We start from the raw sequence: 18,916 nt of genomic DNA, 5'->3' as shown, positions 1-18,916 counted from the left end.
TGATATTTTGTTGGTTGGTACAGCAGTTTAAAACGTTTTGAATAAAAAAATTAAACATAGGATTTCCATGTGACCCAACAATTCCTCGCCTAGGAAGACACATGTCCAAATACTTGTATACAAATGCTAGAATGTTCATAGCAGCTTTATTCATACTAGCCAAAAAATGGAAACAACACACGTCTATCAACTGATAAATGGAGAAACACAATATGGTCTGTCTGTGCCATGGAACATTATTCAGCAATAACAAGAAATGGAGTCCTGATGCACGCTACAACATGAATGAACCTTAAAAACATCATGGTTAAGTGAGAGAAGCAAGTCATAAAAGACTATACACTGTATGGTTCCATTTATACAAAAGTTGAGAACCAGAAAACCTATGGAGATAGAAAGTAGATTAGTGGCTGCCTAGGGCTGAGGGTGTTGGTGAAAAAGAGGGAATGATTGCTAGTAGGTACAAGATTTCTTTTGGGGGTGATAAAAATGTTTTAAAATTACATTATTGTGATAGAAAAAAACTATAGATTATGCACTTGAAATGGGTGGCTTATTTTTTTAATTTATATTTTATTGATCATGCTATTATAGTTGTCCTGATTTTTTCCCCATTGTCCCTCTCCACAAAGCACCTCTAATTCCCTCAGGCAATCCCCCCACCATTGTTCATGTCATGGGTCATGCATATAAGTTCTTGGGCTACTCCATTTCCTTTACTGTACTTTACATCTTGATGGCTATTCTGTAACTACCTATTTGTAGTTCTTAATCCCTCACCTCTTTATCCATTCCCCCCACAGCCCCCTCCTATCTGGCAACTATTAAAAACACTCTCTGCATCCATTATTCTGTCTCTGTTCTTCTTGTTTGCTTAGTTTGTTTTTTAGATTCAATTGTTGATAAGTATGTATTTTTTGCTATTTGATTGTTCATAGTTTTGATCTTCTTTCTCTTAAATAAGTTCCTTTAACATTTCATATAATAATGGTTTGGTGATGATGAACTCCTTTAGTTTTTTCTTGTCTGGGAAACTCTTTATCTTCCTTTCAATTCTAAATATCTTTGCTGAGTAGAGCAGTCTTGGCTGTAGGCCCTGCTTTTCATGACTTTGAATATTTATTGCCAATCCCTTCTAGCCTGCAAAGTCTCTTTTGAGAAATCAGCTGACAGTCTCATGGGAATGCCTCTGTAGGTAACTAACTGCTTTCCTCTTGCTGCTTTTAAGATTCTCTCTTTATCTTTAAACTTTGGCATTTTAATGATGATGTGTCTTGGAGTGTGCCTCTTTGCATCCATCTTGTTTGGGACTCTTTATGCTTCCTGGACTTGAATGTCTATTTCCTTCACCAAGTTAAGGAAGTTTTCTTTCATTACTTTTTCAAATAGATTTCCAATTTCTTGCTCTTTCTCTTCTCCTTCTGGCACCCCTATGATGCTACATCATAGCTACATCAATGGAACACTTGAGGTTGTCCCGGAGGTTCCTTATATTTCCTCATTTTTTTCTTTCCTTATTTTCTTCTTCTTGTTCTGATTGGTTGTTTTTTGCTTCCTTATGTTCCAAATCATTGATTTGATTCTCAGCTTCATCCACTCTACTGTTGTTTCCCTGGAAATTTTTTTTTTATTTCAAGTAGTGTATCCTTCATTTTTGACTAGGTTTCTGACTTCGTTTCTAACTTTGCTTCTTTTTTGAGCTGCTGAGGTCCTCACTAAATTCCTTGAGCATCCTTATAACCAGTGTTTTGAACTCTGCATCTGATAGATTGCTTATCTCCATTTTGTTTAGTTTTTTTCTGGAGTTTTGATCTGTTCTTTAATTTGGGCCATGTTTCTTTGTCTCTTCATTTTGGCAGCCTCCCTGTGTTTGCTTCTATGTAATAGGTAAAGCTGCTTTGACTCTGTGTCTTGGTAGTGAGGCCTAATGTAGTAGGTGTCCTATGGGGTCCAGTGGCACAGCCTCCTCCCCTATTATCCTAACTGGGGACTTGAGGTGCACACTTCATGTGGGCTGAGTTTACCCTCCTCTTGTAGTTGAGCCTTGGTTGCTGTTGGCAGGTCTATGGGAGGGATTTACCAAGGCCAGTCACCTACAAGGATTGGTTTTGACCACTGACCACCAACCTCCGCCCTCTATCGAGGATCAGCTGTGCAGGGTTAGGGCAGTGGTGCTCTGAATGGTCTGTAGCTGTCAACTGGGTACACAGGCCCTGGGGTTTCCTAGGTGGTGCAGGCCATGGTCAGCCCCCATCTGGGTCTTCCCTGGGGCACCCTGCCTGAACTATAAAGCAGTCTGAGATGGCTGCTACTTGTGCTGGGCTTGGAGATTCCTAGGTGAAGCCAAGTTGTGAATCTAGTCTGGCTCCTGCTAGTACCAGGCCTGGAGCTCACTGAAGCCAGCTATTGTTTGTTTGATAGGATTTAGAAAGTCATGAAGCCTGAGCGAAGACCAGCCATTCTTATGGAAAAGCATTTGGGTGGGCCCATAAGTTGGGTAGGCGGAGTCTCTGGGGCTTTCCAAGGCAGGTCAAACCGTGTTAGCCAGGTTGATGGAGTCTCAGATATGTCACCAGCTTGTCAGCTCTGTAGTGAGAGGGTTTAGGAAAGGAATAATGGCCTCTGCTCACCTTGATGCCAGACACTGCAGTTTTTCCCTTTATGCCACTGGTGCCTTTCAAGCTGCTACCCCAGAGCTGGAGCTCAGAGGCAGTGAGTCTGAGTAAGTGAGTCTGTGTGTGGGTTCTGTAAGAGCCACCTCTTGGGGCTTCAGAAGTTTCTTCCACCAACTCAATCCCAACTGGTTTTTGCAGCCAGAAGTGGTGGGGACTTGTCTTCCTGACACTGGAACCCTGGGCTGGGGGACCTGGTATGGGGCTGGGACTCCTCTCTCCTGAGATATCCCTCCCGAATTTTTACCCACCGCATGTGGATGATAGACCAGCCCTTTCTGCATCTGGGCCCTTCCTACCAGTCTAGATGGGTGTGGTTTCTTTAATTCCGTAGTTGTCAGACTTTCATTCAGCTCAATTTCTGACTGTTCTGAGTGATGGTTGTTGTATATTTCAGTTGTAATTTTGATTTGGTTGTGCACAGAGGTGAGCCGTGTCTGCCTACACTGCCATCTTTCATGAACTTTGTAGTACATAAATTATATCTCAATAAAGCCGTTTTAAAACCAGTTTTAATTAAAAATCAGGAAATTTTGCTAAAAGCCAAGATTTTGGCTTTCTTTGAATGCCGTGCACATTTCTCCATGGCAACAATGCATTCCCAAGGTTGCCACTGCCCTCACATTCACTGTTGTATGACAGCTGGCTGGCTTTACTCTTTTATGTCACCTACATGGTCCCTGTGGGCGTTGGACTTGAGATCTCCAACCTGGAGTGACAGGACCACAGGTACTAGAGTTACCAGCTTCATTCTTCCATCGAGCAGCAAAGAACCCTGTGGACCAGAAGGGACCCTGTGGACAGGGCTCAGCAGCAACATACATGGTCCCATGTCATAGTAAAGCACATGGGGTTTGAAGCCAGAGCTGCCGCTTGCCAGCTCTGTGCCTCTGTCTTCTCAACTGTCAAGTGCGGGTACTATAGCGCTTATCATCACAGATGTTGCCAGAGGTGATGTGTTTAGAATGGTGCCTAGTACATAGCAAGTACTCAATAAATGAGAGCTACTGAGCCCCGAATTTCTTGTCTGCAATTTCAAATTCTGGAATCTGAAAGCTCCTTCATAACTCATTTTGGCCACAAAAGCCTGACTTGGTCTGAACTCATTCAGCAACAAGCCCTGCCTTGAGCAGGTGCAAGGCTACTGTCTGCCTTTATTGATCCCCCTTGAATAAATATTCACAGTTTTACTGCAGAAATATGAATGTGCTCGCTTACAGGGTGCCACTCCAGCACCTGCCGGGGTGTTATGTAAGGGATGGTCTAGGTATCATGTCACTCCCGAAATCTGAGAAGTTCTGAATTCTGGAGCACTTGTAGCCTCCAGGGTTTCAGGTCAGGGACTGGGATCTGTATGACCAAGATGATAATAAAACTAAACTCTACCCCTCTTTCTCTGACATTGCATAAGATAATTACTGCACAGCCCCCCAAAATTCTAAAGGTAAGTCTGCTATGAGGCCAGAAAGATGAAAGCATAAAGTGAAAATCCAGTTCCTCTCCAGGAGCGACAGGCTGCAGCACTGCTCGCACACCTGGGCTCCGGGGGGAGAACCGCCCCAGCCAGGCCGGGACAGGGAGCCGGAGAGGGGCAAACCCGGGCCGTCCTAACCCGCCAGGACTCCCCCGCAGGGCCAAGCAGGCCCAGCCCTCCTGCAAATGCTTAAGGCATTTTTCCCAACTCAGAGAAGGCTGTCTAGGTTCCTTCCTCCCTCAAGTGCTGGGCTCCAGTCTGCCGAACAAAACACAAGCTACAGGCAGGTGAGCTTCTGTCCGTCCATCCAGACTCCTAGTTGTAGAATAATGAGTTTCCCTGACCTTTTCCCTAGTCCCTGGGAGGAAGACTCAAAACCCGAGGCAAGACCCGAATGCACTGGCGGTGTCCGCTTCACAGGCTTGCTCTTCAACTCACACCTCACTTGGCAAATGACTCCCACAATTTTTAAAGTGTTTTTAATGGTGAAGACCCTAATGCTTCTCAGTTAAAGTTCTCTGAAGTCATTCTAAAATCATAAGGTTAGCTCCTCCAAAGGAAGATGTATACAGATCTAACTTTAATTCCTATTTAATTTTGTTGTTTGTGAGCCCCTCAGATGTCACCTGAGTTTCTTCTAAGGAATGTGATGAGTCAGGGTGGGGGCTGGGCACCAGAAAGCTCTCACGTGTAATTAGAGGTTAAGGCTTTGAGCCAGCCTGACCTCCAGGATTGGGAGGGGTTGTTGGGGGTGGGGGTGTCAGAGATTGAATTCAAATATGGTCAACGATTTAATCAATCAGGCCTACATAATGAACCCCCGGGAAAAACTCTAGACACCAGGCTCAAATGAGCTACCTAGTTATCATTAACATAAATCACAGTGATATGCCAGGAGGGTGATGCGCCCTGATTCCACGGGGTGGGTGGGGGTGGGCACGGAAGCTCTGCATTTGAGAGCCTCCCAGACCTAGGGGTCTTTTCCTTGGTTGGCCCTGATTTGTATCCTTTACAATAACACTATAATCCTAAGGGCAACACTTTCCTGAGATCTGTGAATGATTGTAGTGAATTATCAAATCTTAGGGGGCTCTGGAAACCCTGACTTTGTAGCCAGCTGGTCAGAAGGGAGGGCGGCCTGGGGACTCACAGCTGGTGTCTGCAGTGGGCTGTCTCGTTGGGAACCAGGGCGCCTGGTGCTGGCTCTGAGTGGTTAGCGTCAGAGCTGTATTTCAGTGCCCGGTCGGTGTCAGAACGCCCCTCTTTGCCTTGATTTGACCTTTCTGTGGCGGACACTGCCAATCCCCGACCTGTACCCCCTTGGCTCGTGCCAGAGGTCACCTGCAGCTTTGGTTAAGCAGTTCCCATGTATGTGGTGGTTTCCTTTCTCAAACACTTGCTTTCTTAGGTGGAGAAGACTCAACATCAGGAGGGGTCACTGTCTCAGGGGTGACCCTAAGCTGGTGACGTACAGAAGCAAGTGAATAAATACCCCTTGGGTGGACAGTTCTGAGGGTGTTCTACACAGTCTCTCAGTGGCTCCCAGGCAGGACACAACCCCAGTTGCCCTTAGTGGTCACCTGCTCATCAGCACTCCCCTTGGTGGCCCTCCTCCCTCTTGTCTTACTTCTCCACTCTTCCTCCGAATTTCCTGGGGTCACTTCCCAGATGAGCTGTTTGCATCCACATCTTCATCTTAGGGTCTGCTTTGGAGGAGCCCAAATAAAGACTTCTGCCACTCCTGGGGCTGACCTCCTGAAAATCTCCTAAGGTGACAAGCCATCAGGACTTGCAGTCAGCCAGCTCCTTTGAGCAAACACTTGCCACTATTGCATAGCAATCCCACTTGGTCCATGGCTAAGCCCACAGCATGGGTGTGCATGGGTGAGACCCAGGCTGGGCTAATCAGAGCATTTTATCTTCTGGCATGGTGATGGGTTCAGAAATGAGCTTAGGAACCTAGCTGGTGCACTCACAGTCCTCCTTGGAGTTTTTCAAGAGCTCTTTCTACCTTTGGAATCGCATGTGAACCTGGAGCTGCTTGTGACTGTCCTCTCTCCACGCGGATGGACCTGACTGCGAACGATGCTAACACGGTGGAGGGCAGAGTGCGGAGATGCAGACTCCTGACGGCGTGACCACCGGCCTCAGCCGTGCCTGACGCCTACACCTGCACTCCTCAATTCCATGAACCAAGAGATGGCTACACCTTCTTCCCTTTTTCTTTCTGCTGATTTGATTGGGTTCTTCTCACTTGCAATCAAAAGAATCTTTAATAATATGGAAACAGTCATTCCTCTGACTTAGACCCTTTGCACTTTTAGACACAAAAATACACAAAAGTACTTGCTCTCTAAGATATGGGCAAGAGAACCAGTCTGGCAGGGCAAACAAGCTGACGGGAGGGGGCTCTGGGCAGGGGTTCTTTCAGCACAGGCCCCAGGTGGCAGGGGAGCCAGTGGAATTAGGGTCTCAGGAAACTTATCCTGTAATATTGAATATTATGTGGCGGCTTACAGTAAGAAGTTACAAATCAGCACGCTGAGAGTAAGAGCCAAGAAAAAGCCAAGGAGTTAAGTGAAGGGGAGGAATTTAAGACCATAGGAAACTGACTGGGGGAAGCTGCTATGAATACAAAACTCAGATCCAAGCCTCCTGGCAGGCTCCAGTGAGAAGGCCCACCGGATGGGTTCCCCGGCTCTCAGTCACCCACCGAGGCAGCAGCAAAACAGGTCGAGAGGCAAACGGCTCTGCAAACAGGCCTTGTGGAAATTCACAGGCTCCGGGGCTCCTGGGGCTGCAGGCTGGCCCAGCGGAGCCCCACTTCGCCTGCCTCACCGTTAAGCTCCTGAGATGTCAGTGCCCACCCATGTGCACAGCGCGGCCCGAACACACTGGCGGTGTCCGCTTCACAGGCTTGCTCTTCAACTCATACCTCACTCGGCAAATGACTCCCACAATTTTTAAAGTGTTTTTAATGGTTAAGACCCCAATGCTTCTCAATTAAAGTTCTCTGAAGTCATTCTAAAATCATAAGGTTAGCTCCTTCAAAGGAAGACGTATACTGATCTAACTTTAATTCCTATTTGAAACGTGCACCAGACCTGTATTTGGGGTCACGAAAGCAGCAAAACATTCACATTTGCATCACACTGCATTCAATTACCTTTCAAGTTTAGAATATTCTGCATTTTTAAAAGGGAAATTACAACAAAAATTTTCAAATCACACATGACATATATTATGAATAATGTTGAATCACCTTGAAGATTAAAGATTAATTTCAAGATTAACAGTGATGTGTTGTGCAGTTAAATATATGTTTGATTACGAAAACAACTATGCTAAGATTACATAAAAGATAAGGTTTTAGTTTCCTGGATTCCAAAGAACTACCTCATCCTGGGTCATTTTTTGTCTTATCACAAAATTTTCTTTTCTTGTTACTTAACAAACTCTTGCTACTTCTCCATGAAGTCTGATTATTTCCTGGAAATGCACATGGAATTCTCCAAATGACTTTCTTTTTCCTAAGTAGGTCAGCCTCATCTTTTTTTTTTTTAAGGAACTGGGGATGAACAGACGCCTTGCAGCCTGCCCTCACAGTCCCCCTGGAAGATAAGGCCCCGGTCTCTGGGGAGGGGTCCGTGCCTCTCAAGTCACAGGACGGGACAGGGACGGTGCTGGGCTGGAATCAGCCGTGCTCAGTCCCGAGAGAGAAGCTGTGGCCTCGCGTAGGACCACACGATGACTTTCATGGGCCCCGGGCTCTTCTGCCTTCACGGGCCTGGTCCTCCATGAAAGAAATATTATCAATTACATTTTATGGCCACAATGATATAAACACGAACATAACCCAGTCTAGATTCGTTCTTATCTCTTTGTTATTATTATATTAATTTTTCTTCTGATTTTTAAAAGCAGTCAAATGTAAGTATTTCTGGGTCCCTGGAAGTACCATGAGCCCTGGGCTCTGGACCAGGGGCCAGCAGTCGCAGCCCCACCCAGGCCCGTGGGGCCAGCCTGCTCTGCACAGCCCCGCTTCTGCCAGGAGCACGTGGGTGGGGAAGACTGCCCTGTTGACCTGGCCCTGCCACCCCTGCTTGTGGCGGATGAGTCTGAACCCCTGGGTCCCGGCCTTATTGGGATGGGACTGGTCCCTGGGGCCGTGACCTGCCCTCAGGTTATTCAAGAACAGCTAGGAAAAATAATAACACTTACGGTAGCCTGAAGTCCTGTCCTCAGTCTTGTTAAAAGCCCTTTACCTGACAGGTTCTGGGGGTGAACAAGTCACTAGCCATGTGACTGAAGGAGTCGGATTTCCCAGCTGCAGAACTTGGATATTCTAGTTGGTCCGTCACATGACTACTGACACAGGTGGCAGGCTTAGCCCAGTGCTGGTGCACAGTGGCGCCTCCATCAATGTTGGCTATTATGATTAATCATAATCAATAGGCTCATTATAATCATTAATGATAATAATTGGTTTGATTAGGGGCTTCTCTGCCTCTGCTTTCTCCTCTACCCTAAAAGGCACTGACCTTGGGTTACAGGCCCCAAATGTGAGCTGGTCCACAGGAACTCTATCGAAGGGCTCTACCCAGCCCTGCCTCCCTTCCCATAGGAGCAAACCAGAAGCCCACCCACTTCCTCTGAGACCCTCGCCCCTCTTGCTCTGTTCTCAAGGGGCTCCCAAAAGGCCAGCTACCCAGCTCTTCTGTGTCAGGCAGGTCAGAGGCTTAGCTCTCTCTTGGTCTCGTGTTTCTCCCTGGTATGTCTTCTCCCAGGCGTGAATACAAAATTCTTTCTCTCCACCACCTGCTACTTCGGTCTTATTATATCATTTAGCTGCTACACACTTCTTGGTTACTGTGTTCTGAGGACTTAAAAGTCGGCCCCCTCCCACCCGGTCACTCTGATCCTGTGAAAAGACCATGGGTTCCGAAGCCAGCAGGAGGCGGGTTTAATCCGAGCTCCACCACTGACCAGTTGTGTTGACCTTGGGAGAGTCAGTTAGCCTCCCTGAGCCCTGCATTTTATTTCTGCCTGAAATTACAGAGACAATCTTATTTGCTTTAGCAGTAGGACTCCCCGCTGGAAGGAAACTGGGGTTTTTTGGGGGGAGGGTAAAAACTTGATTCTTTTTCTTTGCTTAATCCCTTCACCTTTTTCACCCAGTCCCTCTACTACCCGTCCCTCTGACAATTATCAGTCTGTTCTCTGTATCTATGAATCTGTTTCTATTTTGTTAGCTTGCTTTGTTCGTTAGATTTGACATATGAATGGAATCAGATAGTTTCTTCTTTCTCTGACTGGCTTCCTTTACTTAGCATAGCACTCTCCAGGTCCAACCATGCTGTCGAAAAATGTAAAATTTCCTTCTTTTATTACAGCCGAGTAGTATTCCATTGTGTAAGCGTACCACAGCTATTTTATCTGCTCATCTATGGATGGGCACTTGGGCTGCTTCTAATTCTTGGCTATTGCAAATGCTGCAATGAACACAACGGTACATATATTCTTTCAAATTAGTGTTTCAGGTTTCTTTGGATATATTCCCAGAAGTGGAATCACTGGGTCGTAAGGCAGTTCCATTTTTAATTTTTTGAGATATCTCTATACTGCTTTCCACAGTGGCTGCACCAATCTGCATTCCCGCCAACAGTGCAAAAGGGTTCCCTTTTCTCCACATCCTTGCCAGCTCTTGTTTGTTGATTTATTAATAGCCATTCTGACCGGTGTGAGGTAATATTTTGTTGTTCTAATTTGCATTTCTTTGATGGTTAGTGATGTTGAGCATCTTTTCATATGTCTATTGGCCATTTGTATGTACTCTTTGGAGAAGTGTCTATTCAGGTCCTTTGCCCATTTTTTAATTGGATTGTTTTTGTTTTGTTTTGGGTGTAGAGTTGTATAAGTTCTTTATAAATTTTGGATATTGGCCCCTCATCAGATATATCAGTGACAAATATGTTCTCCCATTCAGTGGGTTGTCTTTTCATTTTGTTCATGGTTGTTGTGCAAATACTTTTTAGTCTGATGTAGTTTCATTTGTTTATTTTTTCTTTTGTTTCCCTTGCCTGAGGAGATTTATCAGATAAAATATTGCTATGAGCAATGTCCAAGATTTTACTGTCTATGTTTTCTTCTAGGATTTTTATGGTTTCTGGTCTAACATTTAAGTCTAATCTATTTTGAGTTTGTTCTTGTGTATGGTGAAAAAGGTGGTCTAGTTTCTTTTTTTTGCATATATCTGTCCAATTTTCCCAACATCATTTATTGAATAGACTATCTTTACCCCATTGTATGTTCTTGCTTCCTTTTTCAAATATTAATTGACCATAGAGGCGTGGGTTTATTTCTGGGCTCTCCATTCTCTTCCATTGATCTAGATGTCTCTTTTATTCTAGTACCAGGCTGTTTTGATGGCTATGGCCTTGTAGTATAGTTTGATATCAGGTTGTGTGATTCCTTCGACTTTGTTCATCTTTCTCAAGATTGCTGTGGCTATTTCGGGTCTTTTGCACTTCCATATAAACTTTTGGGATATTTGTTCTAGTTTTGTGAAATACACCATTGGTATCTTGATAGGAATTGTGTGGAATCTATAGATTGCTTTGGGTAGTATGGACATTTTAATTATGTTAATTCTTCTTATCCATGAACATGGTGTATACATCCACTTATTTGTAGCTTCTTGCAGTTTCTTTCTTCAGTATATTATAATTTTCCAAGTACAGGTCTTTTACATCCTTGTTTAAATTTACTCTTAGGTATTTTATTTTATTTTTTATGCAACTGTAAATGGGATTGTTTTCTTAGTCTCCTTTTCTGATAGTTCATCACTGGTGTGTAAAAATGCAATTGATTTCTGTATATTTATTTTGTATCCTGCTACTTTACTGAAATCATTATCAGTTCTAGTAGTTTTTTTTTCCCTAGGAATCTTTAGGGTTCTCTACATATAATATCATGTCATGTGCAAACAATAACAGTTTTACTTCTTCCTTTCCAATTTGGATGCTTTTTATTTCTTTCTCTTGTTTGATCAGTGTAGCTAAGACTTACAGTACTATGTTGAATACGGGTGGGGAAAGTGGACAACCCTGTCTTGTTTCTGAATCTCAAGGGAATGCTTTTAGGTTTTGCCCATTGAGTACAATGTTGGCTATGGGTTTGTCATAGATGGCCTTTATTATATTGAGGTATGTTCCTTCTATTCCCACTTTGCTGAGAGTTTTTATCGTAAGTGGGTGCTAGATCTTATTAAATGCTTTTTCTGCATCTATTGATATGATCAAATGGTTTATATCCTTCATTGTTTTTATGTGGTGCATCAAATTTATTAATTTTCAGATATTGTACCAACCTTGCATTCCCAGAATAAATCCCACTTGATCATGGTGTATGATCCTTTTAATGTACTGCTGGATCTGGTTTGTTAATTTTTTTTTTTTTTGAGAATTTTAGCATCTATGTTCATCAGGGATATTGGCTTATAATTTTCTTTCTTTGCAGTGTCTTTATCTGGTTTTGGAATTAGGATAAAGCTGACCTTGTAAAATGAGCTTGAGAGTCCTCCCTCCTCTTGAATTTTTTGGAATAGTTTGAAAAGTAGAGGTCTTAGTTCTCTTTTGAATATTTGGTAAAATTCACCTGTGAAGAAATCTGATTCCAGGACTTTCGTTTATTGGGAGCTATTAGATTACTGCTTCAGTTTCATTAATTGTAATCAATTGAAAACTTGGGTAAGCCGTTTGAAGCAAGGAGAAGAGCTCCCTCCCCCCACAAGAGGCCTGCTTGAGGACCTGGAGATGGCTGCCTTGGGCCAACCACCAGCTTTCGTTTTGTGACTAGAGTAAGCTGGTTGAGGGAGAGGGCTGGGTGCCTGGGATATGAAGGAGGTTCTTGGATGTTTAGTGAAGGGAAAGAAAAGAAGAGATGAAGCCGCTGGCAAGACTGCAAAGTATCAAGACCCTCACCCAGCTCTCTAGTATCATCTCTCAACATTCCTATTCTCCCTACTTTGTGCCCTCCAGTCATTTTGAACAACTTGAAGTTTCCAGGACATGCCATCTCACTAGGCCTTTGTCCATGCTGTTCCCCTCACCTGGAATACCCTCCCCAAGTTGTCAATCAAGCAAACACTTCATTTTTTCTAGTCTCAGCTCAAATGGTGATTTTCCCTTGTCCCGCTCTACCCATTCCCACTGCCAGGGCAAACATGGCTGCTACTCCTGCAGGCCACACCTCGCTGGGTACACAGAGGTCAACCCATTGCACTGTGGTTATTTGATGAGTCTTTCTCTTTACAAGACTGCAAAGTTCAGGAGGGCAAGGACCAAGTTTTTTTTCCCCTTTGACTCTTCTGAACCTAGTCCAGTGCCAGGTGCCCAACCAGCCTTCAATAAATGACAGTTGAATAAATGAATGAAAGATGAAAAAAGAATAAAGAGGCTCTGTCTGGAATAGCTGCGAGTGAGGTAAGTGGGGGCCAAGATTGACACTGTGCTATGAGGGTCACTATGTTTTTCTTTTCTTTTCTTTTCTCTCTTCTTTTCTTTTCCCCCCACCATTACTATTATGGTTAGATTTCTCACATCCTGGGAATGACAGGTACACATGTTTTGATCTATGGAATGTGCTATAATTTCTCAAATGGAGGGCTCCCTCTATTATATATACACTTCTATTAAGGGGCCATTATTTCCCTTACTGAAGATTCAGCATTTCTGTTTCATTAAATAGAGAATTCTTTCTGTGCATGAAGAACAGGATTGGATTTATAGAAATTCCATTTACACTGGGCTTGTCAGGAATAGATGTCTTACACAGTCAAGCCACTAGTCTACTGTCAGGCCGTTTGAAGTCAGAGCTCATAGGCTCCTTATTCCCTTCTGACACACTCCCCCTTAACCCCCTTATGACCTGGATCTGCGGAAACTACTCTGGGCACCTGACCACCTATTCCAATGGTTTTCTCTTGGAGTCCGCCATCTCTACTTCCCTGAGTTATATGCCACTGACCATCCTATTCTTCCTAAAACCCCCCAAATCCTTGGCTCTGTGGCATTTGCCCACTATCTCTGCCTACCTCGCACCTGCCCCGAGCATCCAAATGAGTTTGTTGGTCCAGCTTCCTGCTGAGCATTGCCATGTGGCTGTCTCAAAGGCAGAGAGTCACCAGTAGCTGCCCACGCTCACAGCCACCTCCCTCTCCTTCGTGCCACACGTCCCCTCCACCGCCAGGCTGTAGGACATTCACCTCCTGAATGTATCTCAGGTTTATCCACCTCTCTCTGACACACACAGTAAGCTCCATGAGCCCTGGAACTGTCTGTTTCAGTTCATTACTATAACCCAGAGCTTATCAGCACAGTGCCTGGCATATGATAGACACTCGATAAGCACATTCTGAATGAGTGAATAAGTGAGTAAACAATCCCATTTTACAAGTTGTAACACTGAGGCTCCGAGAAGAGGGGTGATTGGTCCGAGGTCATCCAGCTCAAACAACCAGGACTTAGCCCAAGGCTGACTCCAGTGCCCACTTTCTCGCTTCTCTCTCTTTTTTTTTATGGCATGTCTTTGCTCCTACCTGAGGCCTCTGCCTTACCTGAGAGCACCGTGAAGACGGCCGCGAAGGCATTGAGCTTGAGCCCATCAATGACATTGCTGGAGTGGAAGAGCTCGAGACACATGAGGCTGAAGCCAACCACCAGCAGGAGGATGTAGAGCACCTCGGAGACCACCGACAGCCACAGGACCCCTGCACAACAGAGGCAGAAGCTGGTCAGGTGAGGACACACAGAGTGGATGCTCCTGTGCACATTTCACCTCACATGCTTTGGTCAGGGGATCAAGTAGTCTTATAATAGATCTCCGCGGCAGGGTGGGTCCTGATTAGGGGAAAACCATCAGGGCCACACATCCTCCCAACAGGACTGGCTCAGGAGTCCAAGCCTAAGTCAGTCGGCCCGTGGCACTCTGGAGGTGATGGTTGCCTGTCCAGGGTGGCATGTGACCAATAAGCAGGTACATTCAGATGGGAGGGAAGAACCTCTATCCCATGGCTATGCAAGAGCCCCTCTTTCTCTTCTCATCTGTCAGATGACTGGCACTGGGAGCCATCTATGGCCAGGAGGGCACCTGCCTTAGGATAAAGCTGATAGTGTAGTTACTGAGCAGAGCAAGGAACAGGTGACCTCATGGAACCAGCAATCACCAGCCTTAGGGTTTTCCTATGGTTAAGCCAGTCAATGTGATGTTCTGTTACCTGCAGTTGTTAAGCATCCCAACTCATGCACACATCATGTTTGCCCTCAAGGGACACCTATATGTTTATCTACCTTATACTCCACTATTTTTTCTATAAACCACTACTACTACTCCCACACCTTCAACCTCCTCTTTCTCCTAGGAGCTGTCATGTTTTTCTGTGGTCCCACCCTTCAGGACACAACTGATCGGCCCAATATGATCATGTGACCTAGAATTGTCCAATCAAAGCCCTTCTCTAGGAATCTAAGTGTGGAAACACTGAAGTAGACAGGAGGAAAATCCCTGGTGAGAGTCCAAGCACACTGACAGTGTGAGTACCTGGCTCCAGCTGTTCCTGTAAGCCAGACACACTCCTGTTCTTCCAGTGATTTGGCTGTTCAAATCTACTTTGTAGTCCCTGTGATAGCACAGCTCTCTTTTCCCCTAAATTGGTCCAAATGGGATTACCATCATTTGTTATTTGGTTTAGGGGTTATCTTCTGTTTCTCCCAGTCCACATTATTACCCCCTTGTTCCTACAGGCTTTTCATTTGGAGGGTCCCTTCCCTGTCTCAGGCTGTGCGACTCAGTTGCAGCTGACCCACATCCTGGCTCCACGTTTGAGCACATGACTCATATCTGGCCAGTCAGAGCTCCAAGTGCCCCTGACTCTAGTGACTGGTTCAGAAATGAACCTCTCTATATCTCAGTTGCTTCACCTATAAAATGAGGATAATAATACCACCTGTTCATAGTAGTGTTGTGCTATAAGGATTCAGTTACACAGCAGTGTGAAGAGCTTGTGCTTAGCACAAAGAGCTCAGTTCATGTGTACTATTACAGTTGCGTGGGACGGACATGGTGGAGACTGGAAATAGAGCCCCGGGGCTCTTGCATGAGGTCAAGGTTATAGACAGTGTCAAGATGGAGAAATAAAATTGTGGCAACAGATGTGTGAGAAAAGGGTGGAAAGGTGAAGATGGAACACAGCCATGGGACTTACCTTCCAAGCCTCACCAACCATATGGTTTGAGCAATAACCATATGGTTTGAGCAATGCCCATACTTCAGAGAAAGAATTATGGACCAGGCTTGCCCAGCCAGAGGTAGATACACGGCCCCAGTCAGTTCAACAAAAGTCAGCCACAGGACTTCTGCTGGGACCGTTGGGAAAGAAAATTCCTTTCTTTCCACTGGTTTTGAGGCTGGAAAGAAGTAAGGACAGAATTGACTGGGTCACCAAGTGGCAGATGTCAAGGAAGGCAGAGCCAAGAGATGGAGGAAGATTGTGTCCTGTAACATGTTTGAGCCTCTAGATCCAGCCATGCCTGAAGCTGCCCATCTTTGGTTCTTTCAGTCACATGAACCAATTAATATCTTGTCTTTGCCTAAGCCAGTTTGAGGTAGAATTTCTATCAATTACAACTGAAAGTCCTGATCTTCAGCTTTGGGGTTCTCTAAAACTGTCCAATGTGTTCTTACCTAACCCTCTGCCTTTTCACAAGTTGTCCCTTTTGCCTGCAATATCCTAGAGACATCCAACTTAAACTATTTAATGAGTTTACAAACTATTTAATGAAGTAAACAAACAGCCATTTCAGAGTCCCTATCTGCTCTCTGAGGAAGAGTGCAAGTCCTCAAACACCAACTATCATTCCTAGCACAACGGGGGCTTCTAGAGCTTGGGAGAACTTTTAGTTTTTATTCTTTTTTCTTTCTTAACTACAAAAATATCGCATCTCCTGAGCAAACCATTGGACTTCTGTAAGGGAATAACGTGCTCTTGGCAGCCTGGATGTTGTTAAAACATGGCACACATGCAGCTCCCAGGCCCTTCCCTGGCCCGAGGCCCACCAGGCAGCAGGGAGGAGGCAGGAGGTGGAGGGCAGGCAGGGCCACGTCTCCCCTCCACCACCCACGCCACCGGGCCGTCTGCCAGTCCAGTGGCTACACCGGTCCAGTGGCTACAGCCCCGGTGGGCGGAGGCTGCCCCTCACCGTGGTGACTCCCTGACTCAGCTGCCTCCCCTGCACCGCCCCCACATCCCCAGGAGGTGCTGCCCAGGTCACACCTCCACACCCCACCACCTCCCCTCACAGCAGGGCCTGGCCATGCTCTTTCGGACAGGATGGGGGATGGGAAGGTTGCTGGGATGGTTGTGGGGGGCGGGATGCTGGGAAGTCAACCACAGAGAAGCAGGCACCAGATTCTCAGATACTTGGCTGGGGTTATGCTTCTTACTCCACTAGATTTCTTTCCCTGTCTGTCCACTGCGCTCAGAGCATCTGACGCTTCAGCCCACCCAAGTCAAGAAAATTAATAACAATAAGAATTGTTGTTTTTGTTGTTATGCTAATAGTGACAACAATAATCACAAAAAGAGCCGACAGTACTAGGTGGTCATCATATTCCAAGTCGTGCTGGACCATAGCCAGCCCGCTTGCACCTCTGTTTAGTGTTTCTCTCCTTGGAGCATTGTCCTTGGGCAACTGGAGTCCGTTTTGCCATCTTCACGCAGCAGGTGCCTGCAAGCTTGTCTTTCCCTTTGTGCTGTCATCCACAGCAGCACACCAGGGGCCCTTTCTGGGGCTCTGGCTGTGACAACCCTGCGATGTGACCCACACTGCAGAAACCCCCCGCTAACCCTCTGGGGTTCAAAACTAAAGTTGTCTCCCTGGGCTTCCTTCCCTGTCCTGCCTTCCAACTGCCTTACCACTCTTCCCCGGGGTATTTCCTTCATGAAAGACCTGCCCGAATCCTCCTCTCAGGGTTTACTTCCAGGGAATCAGACCTCGGGCGCTAATATTCACAAGCGTTATCTTCCCAGTCCTTCTAACAACCTTGCAAGGTAGCGACGTAGCATGCATTTTACAGATGAGCAAATTTAGGTTCAGAGGGATTAAACATCTGGTCTACACAGCTAGAGAGTGTAGACTGGATTCAAACCCAGACCTTTCTGACTCCAAGAACCACCTCAGGGAGAGAAGGAAGCTGGCAGGATGGAGTGGCCACTTTGTAAACAGCATTCTCCATGCGTGGGCTGGTCTCCGGGCCTGGCTCGGGGTGGGGCGTGCTGTTCCCCAGCCAGGGCTCTCATCTGTATGCTGTCCAGCTCTCCGAACAAACTGCTGAACCAGGGTTTCTGCAAGAGGATGGCCACTGGGTGGCAAAGGGGGGAATGGGCTTCAGTTCTCAGTAATCCCGAGCCCAGCTGGCCACCAGGTGTCGTAGGGAAGGAGGCCACAGGGAAGAGCAGGTGGGTCTTGAGGACGGGGAAAGCCGGGCTGGGGAGGTGGGCTGGACACATGCTGCAGAGACAGGTGCCGTCCGGAAGGTCTCAGCAAAGGAGGCTTGTGCTGGGGTTTGCTCTGGAAGGGTGCGTGGGCTGGAAGATCAGGTAGAGGCTTCCACTACACTCCATGTGAAAGACAACGGTGGCCAGGGTCGTAGCAACGACAGGAGTGAGGACAAGTGGGGAACTCGATAACTCCCAAAGGGTGAGCTCAGTGGGCTGCTGACCCACAAATGTGGTGGCAGAGGAGAGAGAGGAGTCCAGAGAGTGGCCATGTTTCCAGCATGGGCAACCGAGCAGATGGTTATGTTCTTCACTGAGAACGAGATGATGCTGAGGCATGAAGACGATGAGGCCACTTCTGGACACGCAGAGTCTACATCAGTGTCAGGATGTCCAGGAAGCAGCTGAAGCTCCGATGGAAGTGTGGGGAGCACTGGCAGGACACAGGCACTCACTAAATGTTTGCTGTGATTGTCCAGTAGATGGTAGCTGGAGGTATGGGAGTGGATGAGATGCCTGTGGAAAGCATGTGGAGCAAAAGCAGAAGGTGGGAGATGGGACCCACAGAACATCAATAGTCCAGGGGAAGGGGTTCTGAAAGGGTGGTGACCTTGTGGGTGTCCCCCCATCCCTGCCCACCGCACATTGTCCCCTGCCAGTACCTGCACCCCTCTGCCCGAGGGCTTGCCGGAGTCTCCAGAGCCTACCCCCCACCTCCACTCACCTTTGCCGCAGGCTGGGGATGGACACCTCCCTGCTCCCACGCCCAGCAGCAGCCCTCAGCCAATGCCTGAGGCAAGCCAGTGAGTAAGTATCCCCAGGTGGGCAACGCTGGGAGGAGGTGCTACCTGCTTGGTGTTAAGTGTGTTAAACCACACCATTAAATTGTCTGAATCAAAAAGTGAAAAAGCTATTCGCTTTTCCATTAATTTTTATATTATTAACAGCTCAATCAAGAGTCTCTATTTGATGCTAATGTGTCCTTAACACCTTTCCAATATTTGTTAATTGTTGAAAACAATGAGAGGGCTGGAATCTTCAGCAATCTCCAGGTGGACTTGAAGAGCATTCTGACAGATACTTTCCTGTGCTGATGATTCCCGCCCTCCCCTCCCACCCCCCACCCCATTGCTCCCTCTCTGTCTTGAGCCACTTCTTTGGCAATGGCTTCATCCTGCTGCCTATGACCACAGCTCCGCAGTTCATTGTCACAGC

General features: G+C 46.3%; 1 protein-coding gene across 1 annotated transcript in view; it reads right to left on the bottom strand.

Annotated features, from left to right (window-relative positions):
• Positions 1-18,916, bottom strand: part of GSG1L (GSG1 like) — a 200,312-nt gene that overhangs the window by 68,236 nt on the left and 113,160 nt on the right. The window contains exon 3 of the mRNA XM_054582822.1: positions 13,763-13,915. Coding sequence (XP_054438797.1) covers positions 13,763-13,915 — 153 coding nt within the window. The remainder of the gene's footprint in view (positions 1-13,762; positions 13,916-18,916) is intronic.

The sequence above is a fragment of the Pteronotus mesoamericanus genome, unplaced genomic scaffold (assembly GCF_021234165.1).
Source record: "Pteronotus mesoamericanus isolate MK-2021 breed Mesoamerican mustached bat unplaced genomic scaffold, CSHL_Meso_final contig_72, whole genome shotgun sequence".
In the NCBI taxonomy this organism is placed as follows: Eukaryota; Metazoa; Chordata; class Mammalia; order Chiroptera; family Mormoopidae; genus Pteronotus; species Pteronotus mesoamericanus.
This window is presented reverse-complemented; position numbering and strand designations above follow the sequence as displayed.